Genomic DNA, 12,345 nt, shown 5'->3' on the forward strand with positions numbered 1-12,345 from the left:
ACCAGCTGCGTCGAGGAGCCAGTGGGTTTTTGGTCGGTGGGTTTAGATCTTCGTCAAGTGGTTGTCGTCCTGGATGGCGCCATTGGTGTGCGAGGGAAGATGCCGGTCCAAGTTCTAGGTAGGTGGCCCGCCGACGGCAGATTTGATGCTCGGCCTTGACGACATCGATGGAGAACACTATTTCTGGGATTCAAGGAGGATGAGGATACTCCCCGGCTGACGTGCCATCGCGACAAAGGCTTTGCCGACGGCAGACTTCTTCTTCGGCTCACAAAGCCTCTTGAGGGTGATGGTTCTCCTTCGTCTCCACCGACGGTTGCGGTGGTGATTGCAGTTGCAGAAAACATTTTCTTTTTTCGGAGGTGTTTTGTGTACAGTTCTGTGGACACGTGTTTGCTCTCGATCTGTACGATCGATTCGGAATGCATTTTGCAACGCTGTGACTTGTGTTCGGAATGCATTTGTAATGCTGTTCTTACGAACGTAATGTGGTTATCTTTAAAAAAAAAACTCGAGACCAAGACATGAGTTTCAGGCTTTCAGCCAAGCCGCCGGGTCACCGACTCACCTCCGCGCTGTCTTCCGGATCCAGTTCCGATTTCTGAAGCAGGACAACACAAGGATCCAGTTCCGAAGCAGGTATACACAAGCTTGCATCCCCTTCCCTGATCTCCCCCACGCCATGTCCGACGCGGACGCCGGCGGCGACGAGGTCATCCACGACGCCCCCAACTTCATACGCGTCTACAAGAGCGGCCGCGTGGAGCGCTTTCTGCCGGTCGACTTCGCCCCACCCTCAATCGACCCCACCACCGGAGTCTCCTCAAAGGACGTCCCCATCCTTCCAGGAGCCGGCGTGTCGGCGCGAATCTACCTGCCGGCTGCTCCCGCCGGTGGACACCAGAGCAAGGTCCCCGTCCTCTTATTCTTCCACGGCGGCGGCTTCTGCCTTGGCTCGGCGTTCGACGAGGCCGTGCACGGCCACGCGAACCAGCTCTCCGCGCAGGCCAGCGTAATCGTCGTGTCGGTGGAATACCGCCTCGCGCCGGAGCACCCGGTCCCCGCGCTCTACGAGGACGCCTGGGCGGCGCTTCAGTGGGTGGCTGCGCACGCGGCCGGCCAGGGGCCGGAGCCCTGGCTTACTGCTCACGCGGACTTCGGGCGCGTCCACGTCGGCGGCGAGAGCGCCGGCGCCAACATCGCGCACCACACCGCAATGCGCGCTGGCGTCGAGGAGCTCGGCCACGGTGTGAAGGTGAACTCGCTGGTGCTGATCCATCCGTACTTCTTGGGGGGCGACAGCTCCGAGTCCGACGAGATGGGCATGGCGTTGCTCCGTGAGCTGGTCCGGCTGTGGCCCGTGGTCTGCCCGGGGACCAGTGGGTGCGACGACCCGTGGATCAACCCGATGTCGGACGGGGCGCCCAGCCTGGCCGGGCTAGGGTGTGCGCGTGCGCTAGTATGCGTTGGGGGCAAGGACGCCATGAGGGGTAGGGGAAGGCTGTATTGTGAGAAGTTGATGGGAAGTGGATGGCACGGCGAGGTGGAGGTCTGGGAGGCGGATGGACAGGGCCATGGCTTCCACCTCTTCTGCCCGACGAGCACGCAGACAAAGGCGCAGGTTCGCGTCATCACCGACTTCATGAGCCGATGATGTGATCTAGGGTTCTCCATTCTTCATCAGATACTAAAAAGCAAGAACCGGGATCCTTAGTTTGTCTCATTCTCTTCCAATTTGAGGGTCCATAGAGGTGTTCTCATAGTGATCTTTGAAGATTTCCCATCTCTGAACAGTTTTTATTTCATTTTTCTATGGTAAGTTTTTCTATATGAAAATTGGTTATTCGAGATGTATGATGACCCTTGTTAAAAATCAATGGCTGAATTGTTAAAACGGCCAACTCATAATCGGCAACTTTACGGGTTATGGGAATGTTCCATAAGTCTATTTGAACTGGTTGTTTGTCCACAGAATCTCGGCAATGTCTGCCAATTCAGTATCAGAGTACAACATGTATCAGATATTTAGATTTATCTTTTAGCTTTATGTACATATATTTACTGCTAAAAAGTACAATTGTCTATACTGGCATACTATCTATTTTTCCATTTCGGGCTTAATTTGGAGACAAACATTTACCTTTCTCTTTCTAACGTTCATTCTGATGTTGCATGAAATTAAATGCTGGTCAACTGCAGCAGCCTAAGCAGCAAAGCAGGCAGTCTACCAGGCTTTATGACTAGTATGATAAGCCATCGATCGTACAACCAATATCTCCAAGTCTGGAGCACTTCTCAAGTACCTACATGTTCGATGGTAACCCTCAGAGAGACCTCCACTGGTGATGACTGCGGAGGTCCCTGTCCCAGGCAACAGGCATGGATAATGTCTTGGATAACCTTTTACTTCCATTTGTTGTGGCATCAAGCCTTTGCACAGAGCTTCCTTTATTTCCTTGCCATATTGTTGTATCATTGACCAAATGCAGTTTCCTGTATCATCTGCAAAGGAAATACTGCTTGAGTAACCTATCTGCTATATGCAGGAAATGCTATGTTGCATAATGGTAGTATATTGCCGAAATTTCAGACTAATGTTGCATCACTTAGATTGCTCTTGCAGGGCTGCGCATATATGCGGAATTACTACGTCATGACCCATGTGAGGAGCAAAGTTTTTGTGAAAAGAACTTTGTGAGAAGAGGAGGTCTTCAGTCATTCAGTGGTGCCAGCATCCGGAAAACAGACTGTACTGAAAGATCAGAATATCTGGTAACAACCACATCGTATTTCTTTTGTGTTGTCCATGGTGCAAATGTTCTTTTGAATTATTCAAGATGTGTGGTTTTCTTGACATACATATATTGGGCTCATTACGAAACTAACAACTTACTGTTGACGCAACAATTTCTTCTTGTGTGCAACATTGGAATCTCATTTTTTTATTCAGAAGCTTTCTATTTATATATCAAAAGAGGACTTTGAGTTATAGTATTTACACTCAAGCTCAAACGGCAAGGTCTGGTAACAACATGACATCTTTTAGATAGAAGGGCCTCTTCCCTGTTCCATTCTCGTTGGAAATGAAACAACCCGTAATAATTCCTTTGTACTAAGAACTCTGTATTTACAGTTTTACACTCAAGCTCAAACGGCAAGGTCTGGTAACAACACGACATCTTTTAGATAGAAGGGCCTCTTCCCTGTTCCGTTCTCATTGGAAATGAAACAACCCGTAATAATTCCTCCGATCCATAGTAAGTGTCTCAGATTTAGTACAATTTTTCTGTAAGGCTCTATCTGAAAGTTATGCATGCTCTGGCTTATGAGACATTTTCTGTGGATGCACATCCCACTCTAGCTTGTACTTAAAGAGTTGCAGAAGATTAATTCCTTCAAATCACCATGAGATAAGCTTCTATGTATTATGAGCTGTTGCCAAGTCAACAGTAACTTGTTGCTGAATGTATCAATGTCAAATGATTGATCACCATCTGGGGCTGATGAGTTCCTTCCTGTTCTCATTTATATTACTATCAAGGCAAGCTTCTCTTTTTAATTGTTTATTAGCTGTTCTCATGGGGATTAATTACCAGTTGTTATTTCCTAGCTTTGTCAGGTTCTAGCTGGTTTGATATGCTTCTTAGCTGGTTCGATATTTTTGTTATCATGTAATCTCAAGATTTTTCTGTAAGGCTCTATCTGAAAGTGATGCACGCTCTCGCTTATGAGATTATGATGGACCAGAAAGAAAGCATATCGGTAAGCAAATACTCGAGTACTCCCTCATGGTATCTCAGTCTACATTGTCTTTTACTTGCATTTGGTATTTTGATTCCAGAAAGTAGTTGGTCTGAATATTGCTGTTTGCTACAATTACATCTCTTGAGTCCGCTCTCTGAGGATGATTGCTTATTGTGCAACATCTATCTAGCTATGAATCTGTTAGTCTTACTGAAATATACTCCCTCCGTCCCATATTAAGTGATTCAAATTTGTCCAAATATGGATGTATCTATACCTAAAAAGCGTCTAGATACATGTAATAGAAAGTCACTTAATATAGGACGGAGGGAGTAAATGTTTTCCTTGAAGAGAAAAAAAAAGACCTCTAATGTGATCTGTTGAGCCATGAGTTTTATTGAACGCGACTGATAGAAGAATCGGAGGTTTGTTCAGCTGGCCAAAGCAGCAAAACACAATTCTCTGCTCACGGTTGATGACGGCATGACGGATTCGACATCATGTGCACCTTTTCTCCGCGTTAGAGAGTTGGGCGGTAGTTTTGTTGAATTAACTTATGTACCTTGAGTAGGAGAGTAGCTCCAAATTTCATTTGTGCCTCTTTTGAAAGATTATGCTGTTTTGAGATTTGATGATGGAAAGGAAGTCATCTTTAACATATAAAAGAAACAATATATAGAATGAAAATAGTTTTCCGTGGTGTAACCAGAAGTCCTTTCTGCAATGAGCCAATGACTTGACCTATTTGCGTATTTTTTGGGATCCTTTTGAACTTCAAAAGCTACAACCCGCAAAACAACTTTTCATGTCTAGATATGTTTTGTTTTGTTTTCATGTGTTCATAGTAACATATTGTGTTTTACTTGTATTTTGTTTTTCTGTAGCAGCGCATGGGCTTCTAACTAGTTCTTTTAATATTTCTCTGTTAAGAGTGTCCCTAATCGTTAAATATTTTCCACAATATATGATACTTTGGTTTTATCACATCTCTTACTTGACGTGCAACATCACCTTTCCTTGCATATCTGACCTAGAGAAAGCTGGAGCATTACACTATTTCTCGTCATTGATACATGCAAAAATCTAATAAATAAGTCACCGTTTACGGTACCTAATACTCCGTTCTGTCAAAATGGAGTACCGGAATTGGACAGTTTAGACTTTTCACATGTGAGTTGAGGCACATGCGCGCAACTCCAGTCAGGACTTTTCTCGCAAAAAAAAAAAACTCCAGTCAGGACTTGACTCTAGCTGAGTTTGGAGAAATTACAGACCAACCCGTTTTTGCTGATAGATTACAATTTTACCCTGTTTTCTTATACTCCCTTTTTATGAGATGGTACTCCATTCATCTATATTGGAGTATTAAGGAGTATCAGTCGATCTAGACCCTTAGATCAAAGAAAATGGATGGCCTATATTCATTCCGAGGTATTGCAAAAGAGCTAATGGATGACTTTTTTGTGACTCGTAAGTTCGTGGATCTAGGCAATAATATCATGTCCTTAACTATGGCATCGTTGGGGTACAAAGAAATGAGAATACATAATCAATGATGCAACAATCATCCTGCTAAGACACAACTGGCACAGATTGAATGCCAGCTGTTAATATGTTTTTCCCAGTTGGCAGTTGCTGCATACTCTGCCTAAAAATCAAATGCTTCGGCAGGGCTTTAGACGCCTAAGATCTTGCAGTTTCTTATCCCATTTATGTCAATCAACTTGAAGTGGTACACACAAAATTTTCATCATATTCTTTAGATTGCGTGCATTTATGCAAGTAGGTGAGAGCAGAAAGCTGTAGGTCAACTTTCTAACATGACTAACATCTGGATCATAGAAATTTCCTTTTTCTGGCAGAACCTTCAAGGCACAAGAATAGCCCTTAGTCCAAGGGCAACTGAGAAAGAGACGTTATCCTTTTCCAAAAGAAGAGATTTACACTGCATTTCAAATCACACAAGCAGTTACAAGCCTCCCAATCATCAGAAAAAAGAGAACCATACCTTTCCATCTAAATTTTATGTTTGATGAAATTTGTTTGGCACTTCAACACATTATTAGGTCTATATGGATAGAGGTTTCCTCGAAAGCACCTAGCAATGTTTCAGACATAAAGCGTGTACTTTTGCAACTTTAGTTCTACATATCTTCTCATGAATGGAGGTTAGAAATGATATTGTTGTCGCACATTTATGTTATGTGTAATGACTTCTGAATGATATAGACCTTCTCTGCCTTCATTGCCGCGAAGGTTCTCGTGCAAAATCTATTAATACTTGTTCTCTACGTTAACTTGAGCACCCAAAATCGCCGCCATCAGAGAAATACAATTGTGCGCAACCTACCCTTGAAGAGAGCAAAAATATGGAGACTGTAAAACATAACTTGTGCAGACAGCCACCAACTTATGTCAACCTCATCACAGTTCTCTCTATCGACGGTGGAGGGATTCGAGGAATCATTGCAGCTGTTGCTCTTGCCTTTCTAGAAACAGAGTTGCAGGTAAAACTGTTATTAGCATAATTGATTTTCATATCTTGTTATATTGCCCAGGCAACAATTGCCTGGATAGAGATATGATAGGTTAAGAGTCCATGCTCCATATGTCGTGTTAGATGAAATGAACTTACAACTCTATTGTTTAGTTTGTTAGTTTAAAATTTCAAACTGTTATATCTTGTTAACTTCAACTGTAAAATAAAGTTACTTCTGTAACCCAAGTAAATCTTAAATCCTTTTACATTAGTAACACCTATTCTTTTCCCCTCCTGCACCAGCTTATGCTCTTTAGAAATATAGTATTGATTTTCAATCGTGCTCTTGATTGCATGTCACTGAAACTGTTATGTTAATTTCTGAAGAAACTTGATGGAGAAGAAGCCAGATTAGCAGACTACTTTGATGTCATTGCTGGGACCAGCACAGGGGGGCTTGTGACTGCGATGCTCACTGCACCAAACAAGGACAGAAGACCACTTTTTGCAGCCAAGGATATTCAAGCATTTTATATGGACCATGCTCCCAAAATTTTCCCGCAGCTTAGGTGAACCCATATATTACAGTTTTGTTGATTGAATTGGGAACTTTTCTGGTAAATAATTTTTTTTTCTTTAGGGGTGCATTTGGGAGGATAATGAAGGTACTTCGATCATTGTCAGGACCTTCTTATGATGGCAAGTACCTTCATGAAGTTGTGAGAAAGAAGTTAGGAAGCATCAGGCTGCATCAGACATTAACAAATGTGGTAATACCAACTTTCGACATCAAGCGGCTACAACCAACCATTTTTTCGTCATATGAGGTTTCCCTCTTTCCCTCTCCCTCAAATTTTTCAGGAGTCCTAATTTAGGTACCTGTATAATATTGTACATCTTTTGTTTAAATACCAGTTATTGTAAGTCAGAACCAATTAAGTTTAATGGACAGGAAACACATTCTACTGAAACATATAGTTCCTAGTTTTCTGTGTAGAATTCAATGGAAGAAGATAGGGAGCAGTACTGAGAAATTGAAAATTTCATCAATCCGATATGATGGATATTTCGCATGGAAATAAACTTTGTATTATCATGTGACAGGTTAAGAAGAAGAGGAACACAATGGATGCTTTGCTATCAGATATTTGCATCAGCACTTCCGCTGCTCCAACCTATCTTCCTGCACATTACTTCAAGACTGAAGATCTTCATGGAAACATCAAGGAGTTTAATCTTATTGATGGGGGAGTAGCTGCCAATAATCCGGTACTATTGTTATCTGTAGTTATGCATAACATGGTACCGAAAATTTCACTTTAATCTTCGTGTATGGTTTATAAGTTACCGTACTTCGCACACTTGCAGTGCAATGCTTGATTCAGAAATCGAAGGGAAGTCTTGATTTTGTATAAGAGACCTAATATCTGTCTTGTCTGTGTTTAGGCGCTAGTTGCCATTGGAGAAGTAACCAAGCAGATATTCAAGGAAAATCCAGATTTCTTCCCAATAAAACCTATGGACTATGGCCGGTTTTTGGTCATCTCATTGGGCACAGGCTCATCAAAGTTTGAAGAGAAGTACAATGCACAAAAGGCTAAATCATGGGGAGTGTTGGATTGGTTACTTAGCAGTGGATCCACACCGCTGGTAGATATTTTCACACGGGCAAGTGCAGATATGGTGGATATTCACATCGCTGCTGTTTTTAAAGCTTTACATTCTGAGCAGAACTATCTTCGGATTCAGGTATTTAAAACCAGGCAGTTATTTTGTACTTAGTAACTAATGCGCTTCTTTTTCTCTCACAGACTGCCATTTCTAAATAACAGGATGATACCCTACAGGGGACACTCTCCTCGGTTGATGTTGCCACCAAGGATAACTTGGAGAAACTTGTCAATGTTGGAGAGATGCTGCTAAAGAAATCTGTCTCACGGGCAAATTTGGAGACTGGCCAAATGGTGCCTACTTGTGGCGACTCGGAGATGACCAATGAGAAAGCTCTCGAGAGGTGAACTTGAAATCACTTATCAGGTTGTTATAATTGCACTATGCATCCACTTATGAGCTAATTAGCACCTTATTTACAGATTTGCGAATCTGTTGTCTGAAGAAAGGCGAATTCGGCAAGCAAGATCACCGAAGTGAAGGAAGTCTGGTCTCTTTTATGTCAATACTCCATCAAAGAGAAATTTTCTCTGCGTGACATACCTCAGTCAGCATTTAGTTGATACGTTTGTTGAAGTTTCATTGTAAAATAGTTAAATTGTGGCAGACTGATTGCTATAGCTTGACAATGTTTGCTGCTGTTGGTTTTATTGATATGTAAATACAAATATACTTTATAAATAAAATTGAGCATCAAATTACTGTTCTGTTGTGTTCTCGATTTGGGGCATTTTTTTTCAGCCGACGAGCTCTGAAAGATTCCAGCTCAGCCAATGCAGTCCATGTAGCCGGTACTGCTGCATGGCACAAGCACCTGGTACGACGCTTTGTTTGTAGAGTCAAATTATCTCTTCTTTGAGTATTATGCAAGATGAGCTGCCTTTTCAGGAAAATTCTGCGTTGCCATGGTCAGAGAGGCATCCAATTCCTATTGGGTCTGGGCCGTACAGAGTCAGAGACTAGACAAATGTATGCATGTTGCTTCACTAACTCAAAGTAGTTCATATTTACCGACAGACTTTGTAGGGCAAGGCTCATAAGTGAATATTCCCTCCGATTCATAATGTCTTAAATTTATTACAAAGTTCGTACAAAGTTGTATTAAACCTAATACACTTATTATGAATCGCTAAGCTTGAAGCAAAAGTTCCAACTCTGTTACTTTCCTGCAATATCCTGTGATCATAGCATTAACTCTGCCAAGTTGGATTTTTTTACACTGCAGCAAGGAGCACGACTTAGGCTGCAGGGTGGCTGGAACTGAATATTTTTCATATGTATGCAACGGTGTGCATCCTTTGCTAACGACTCTAGCAGTGTGCTCTCCAAACCAAAACACTGTCACTACAAGGAAATGACATTTTGCATCCATGACCAATCAAACTTGAAGCACCAAAAGATCTAACTTGCACGCGAGGTAGGCCCTCCGTTCCTTAAAATATGTCATATTAGTCTTCATTAAGACAATGCTTTGATCACAAATTACTATGTTAAGGTGTGATTTATATGACATGAAATTAGTATCGCTAGATACGTTATCAAAAATACTTCATGATACTTGTGGTTTCATGTTATATAAATCACACTTAAACATAGTAATTTGTGGTCAAGGCCTCATCTTAATGAAAGCTAATATGACATTTTTTAATGATCGGAGGGAGTATATGTACCAACTTTAGAATGCAAATTGGCCATAAACACATAATATAGCTAGTTTAAGGGTGAGACACATGGGATTTTGGAATCCCAATACTTCCTTTGGTTGAGTGGCAGCAAAATATGCTGCAATATACAAGTACAAGCTTAGACCTTCTGGCGGCTAGCCATGGGTTCATTGATAGTGCCACAGTGTTGCATTAATTTGGTCGACCATAGTTTTGAAGAAGAAGAAAAAAAAAGCACATTTGACAAGTCTGTCTTCAAATATAGTACGCTGAAACCCTGAACTTTTTGCTCATGTTTGTGGCTTGCACCGGTCGAGTATCCTAGACCGTTGGTCCTGAGCAACTTTGAACAGCCATCGCTCGTACATGAATATATATCTCTCCTCGAGTCACAGGCTATAAGGTTAATGTTTAAAATGCGATCTCCTAGGTCCTGGGGAGCTATCTAATGCGTCAACTGGCCAGTCAAAAGCTGGTTGCTTGATCAACGGAGCAAACTGTAAGTTAAACACTACAATGAGCACCTTCTATGTGTGGCCCAACCAGATGGCGCCCTTTTCTGAAATTTTTACAAGCTAGTGTTTCTCAACTTCTCAAGTGGATTCTGTTAAGTATATCAAATCTTCTCTTCTTATCAGATCGGTCTTTTAGGTGAAATGGCTAGATAGGGTATCTTAACATGGTATCAGAATCAAAGGTCTCGAGTTTGAGTCTCAATCCTCCCACATTTTCCCATCATTATCCACGTCGGGCGTGGGGGAGCTTTTTTCTTTCCACATCCACGTCGGATGTGAAAGTGGGTGTTAAATATATCAAATCCCCTTTTCCTATCAGATCTTCATGCATATATACACTGTTGTGACTTTTATTGTTTCTTGTCATTGCCATTTCGAAGAACTTATTTCACTGATAGTTAAGCGCGCACGTTTAGAAATATAATCACGCATGCACAAGTCAACATGAAAAAGATGGTTTTTGACTGTGGCACTAGCATGTGAAAACAAAAATTGAATTTGGTGAAAATGACATGCATGGTGCACCATTTACTAATTTACTGTATTGTATTAACAAGGTTAGAAAACTGTACAGGTTGCACCATGTACTATTCATTGGCGTTTCCTAGCTCATGTACTTTTATTACCCTTTTGATGTTCTTTTATATTATTGGACAGAGCTCCCTGTCTGTCTAGTCTATATACACATAGTATCTATGCTCTAAGAGTATCTCTTGTTTGACAATGACACTTACAATATTGCATAGTAAAGCACTTGCTCTCCCTATAAATTGTCGCAGGAGACGCCCTTCAAATCAAGCTAAAAGAGTCGATTAAGGAAGAGTAGCAGTATACCGGCGAGTGTACCGCTGCAAATCCCGTATTCAAGTCTTAGACCACGATCGATCACTTGGCTCTTTTCATGGCAGGTTCCAAGGTATCAATACCACCATGCACATGCATTCTGATCGTCTTGATGGTGTCGAGCCACTTGGTGCCCGGCGAGGCAAGGAGGCTTATGGCCTCGGCAACAGGCAACGGCGAGGACGAAGCCTGCAAATCAGCAGCAGGGTGCCGCGCCGTGCAAGGCAGTGTAACCTTCGCGGCGGCGGCGACGGCGAAGATGGCGACCACCGACGGCCGCTCCACGGCGCCTGGGCACAGCCCCGGAATAGGCAACAAGCTGCATGCTGCAGGGAACGACCGCTAGAGCGCAGAATGCTGGATGGATGGATGGGTACAGAGCTCTCGTGATGGCCGGCCAGTCTGTTTATATCAACTTGGTTCTCTTGGTTTGTATGTCGAATCTGGGCTGATCCGCTCATGTATAGAAAGAAAAAAAAAGTGTGACTGATGTGTATTTCCTGATTCAATCGAATAAAGTCTGTTCATTGCCTTCTCTTATTCCTGTTCCGTTCATTCGAGTAAAGTCTCTGCATTGCATTCTCTTACTTCGTCCAACAATAACCGGTTTGCGCAAAATCGGCATTATTGGCATTAGTTTCTGGGTAACACATTGTACGATTTTAACACAATTAAGTACAGGTGCATCAAAGGGGTGATTGATACTATTACCAAAAATGAAATCAATAAATAAATCAGAGATAAAAATCTAGGAACTGACATCGAACAAAAGAAGGCATAAAGTGGCAGCATTCGTTCGATCAACATATATTGAGATATATTAAACTGTGCATGCATGCATGGCTGTCAACCAAAGAAGCCAAATATATATGTGATTCTCCGAGACCTGTATTAGTTTGCAGCAATTAAATTACGCTAATCTTCTCACAGAAGCTAATCAAGAAACATAGGTAATTAGTTGCTATGAGAAAGCTCAGGACACGTACAGTACTTTCCGTAGCAGTAGCCGCCGAAAAGGATACTCCAATATGAGATCGATCCTCCCAACTAGCTATATTTCTACTGGTAAAACTAAAAAGTGTGGTCGTATAATTTTCTCCAGGCAAATACATGGAAGATTCTGAACCATTTAACAGCAACCAACCGGGGGCTTGAACTGGCTGTTGCAGGCTTCGCGGAATCATGCCTCCATGCACGCATATATAGTCAAGCCGTACGAAAAAATAAGACCTTTTTCTAGCCGTCGATATCAAGTAAGCTTTTGTGGCACAACTGGGCGTATAAAATGTACGCATAGCAGGCAGGCAGCGTAGAGAGCATTAGCCTAATGCGCACTTAGGCGCAACATGCATTCGTGAGATCTGGCGTTGGAAAAGCGACGGCGCACAAGAGTCTATAGGCCCCTTTTTCTCCCCAGACTACTGGAAAG

At 42.4% G+C, this 12,345-nt stretch overlaps 2 protein-coding genes across 4 annotated transcripts; both read left to right on the forward strand.

Moving 5' to 3' along the window:
- The first annotated feature begins 522 nt into the window (after positions 1-522).
- LOC100825250 (2-hydroxyisoflavanone dehydratase) lies at positions 523-1,927 on the forward strand. The gene has a single exon (XM_003578199.4). The coding sequence runs from the start codon at positions 683-685 to the stop codon at positions 1,652-1,654; it is 972 nt and encodes a 323-aa protein (XP_003578247.1). The 5' UTR covers positions 523-682; the 3' UTR covers positions 1,655-1,927.
- On the forward strand, positions 1,672-8,601 carry LOC100831468 (patatin-like protein 2). 3 transcript variants are annotated; one of them, XM_010239941.3, is made up of 8 exons: positions 1,677-3,762; positions 6,175-6,251; positions 6,611-6,792; positions 6,864-7,050; positions 7,328-7,492; positions 7,670-7,972; positions 8,056-8,237; positions 8,317-8,601. In XM_010239941.3, the coding sequence occupies exons 3-8, from the start codon at positions 6,692-6,694 to the stop codon at positions 8,372-8,374; spliced, it is 996 nt and encodes a 331-aa protein (XP_010238243.1). In that variant the 5' UTR covers positions 1,677-3,762; positions 6,175-6,251; positions 6,611-6,691; the 3' UTR covers positions 8,375-8,601. The 3 variants fall into 3 exon arrangements, with proteins under 3 accessions (XP_010238242.1, XP_003576611.1, XP_010238243.1); XM_010239940.3 differs by having other exon boundaries at positions 1,672-6,251; positions 8,071-8,237; XM_003576563.4 differs by having other exon boundaries at positions 1,676-6,251.
- The last annotated feature ends 3,744 nt before the right edge of the window (positions 8,602-12,345 follow it).

The sequence above is a fragment of the Brachypodium distachyon genome, chromosome 4, assembly GCF_000005505.3.
Source record: "Brachypodium distachyon strain Bd21 chromosome 4, Brachypodium_distachyon_v3.0, whole genome shotgun sequence".
NCBI classification, from domain to species: domain Eukaryota; kingdom Viridiplantae; phylum Streptophyta; class Magnoliopsida; order Poales; family Poaceae; genus Brachypodium; species Brachypodium distachyon.